Source organism: Tupaia chinensis, unplaced genomic scaffold, assembly GCF_000334495.1.
Source record: "Tupaia chinensis unplaced genomic scaffold, TupChi_1.0 Scaffold000558_1, whole genome shotgun sequence".
Lineage (NCBI taxonomy): Eukaryota > Metazoa > Chordata > Mammalia > Scandentia > Tupaiidae > Tupaia > Tupaia belangeri.
Window position 1 is genome coordinate 1,941,957 of NW_006160070.1, and position 1,120 is coordinate 1,943,076.

Sequence of the window (1,120 nt, forward strand, 5' to 3'; positions counted from 1 at the left end):
ACGGCCGCTGTCTGCGCGGCGGCCGCCCCCAGCCTACTTCTGACTTAGTGTGGGGGCGCGAACAAATGGGACCTCAGGGCAGACCCCGGGGGCCACCCTCCCGGCCAGGGCCCAGCACTGCCTCCTAGTTCTGGCCTGCTGGGAGGCGGGAAGGTCCACATGGCAGAGCCGGGGACAGGGCACCACCGGGCACAAGCTCTTCTGCTCGGTGGGACGCTAACCGCTCTGGCCTGCTCTACAAAGCGGGAGAACAAAACCAGGGGCTGAAGGAGACCTGGGCTCCTACAGGACTCTGGTGGCCTCCCTGTCAGCGGTCGTGGCTGCAGCCCTGTCCCAGCAGAGGGCAGGGCCACTGGGCATGGCTGCCCACTCTGCGTCGCACACGGAGGGCTGCAGGGCGAGAGCTCCCTGTCCCTTCAGGCCCAGCAACATGTGGAAGGGGGCAGAGTCGGGGTGGGGCAGGATCAGCCATTGCCTCACGGGGCAGGCGCCTGCCCAGGGCTTCCTGGGGTGGCTGAGGACAGGATTCCCGCCATGCCACGGCTGTGGCTCTGCCTCCTGGCCTTCTTCCTGCAGCGGCCTGCTAGGCCAAAAGGGGTCTCCTTCGTCTGAAGGAGCCTGAGGGCAATCTACAGATTTGGTTTACGGAGATCCACAGTGCCTGGGTGGAGGGGAAGGTTCGGAGGGCTATCCAGAAACGGGGGTGCCGGGCCCCATGGTCCACACTCCCACACTAGGAGCAGCCGACCCGGTCCCCGATTAGCGTCCACGGATGCTCTGGGACAGGAGTGGGTGTGGCCACTTACTTAAATAAACTGGTATTTAGAACTTTATAGGAAACATTTCCGAGCACTTTCAAACCAGCTCGGCCTAGATTCTAAATGGGCGCAGTCGGGGTCGCAGTTGGGGTCTGCGGGAAGGCAAAGGAGAAATCGTGCTTTCTCCCTGAAGGTGAAAGGACAGTTCCGGTGAGTCCCACCCTGCAGGGAGGCTGTGCAGGACCTACCTTAGCCCAGGGCCATCACCTGGAGTTCTGGGCCGGTTCTGGGGCTGGGAGGGGGGTTCGCAGAGAGCAGGTTTGTACTGGTTGAGCGGATAGTCAAGGCTGCCCCTGCAAGCC

General features: G+C 63.2%; 1 protein-coding gene across 1 annotated transcript in view; it reads right to left on the reverse strand.

The window, feature by feature from the left end:
• Positions 1–1,120, reverse strand: part of GATA5 (GATA binding protein 5) — a 9,737-nt gene that overhangs the window by 7,170 nt on the left and 1,447 nt on the right. Inside the window, exons 4-6 of the mRNA XM_006157731.1 lie at positions 1,007–1,111; positions 371–580; positions 222–235 (exon numbers count right to left, since the gene is read on the reverse strand). Coding sequence (XP_006157793.1) covers positions 222–235; positions 371–580; positions 1,007–1,111 — 329 coding nt within the window. The remainder of the gene's footprint in view (positions 1–221; positions 236–370; positions 581–1,006; positions 1,112–1,120) is intronic.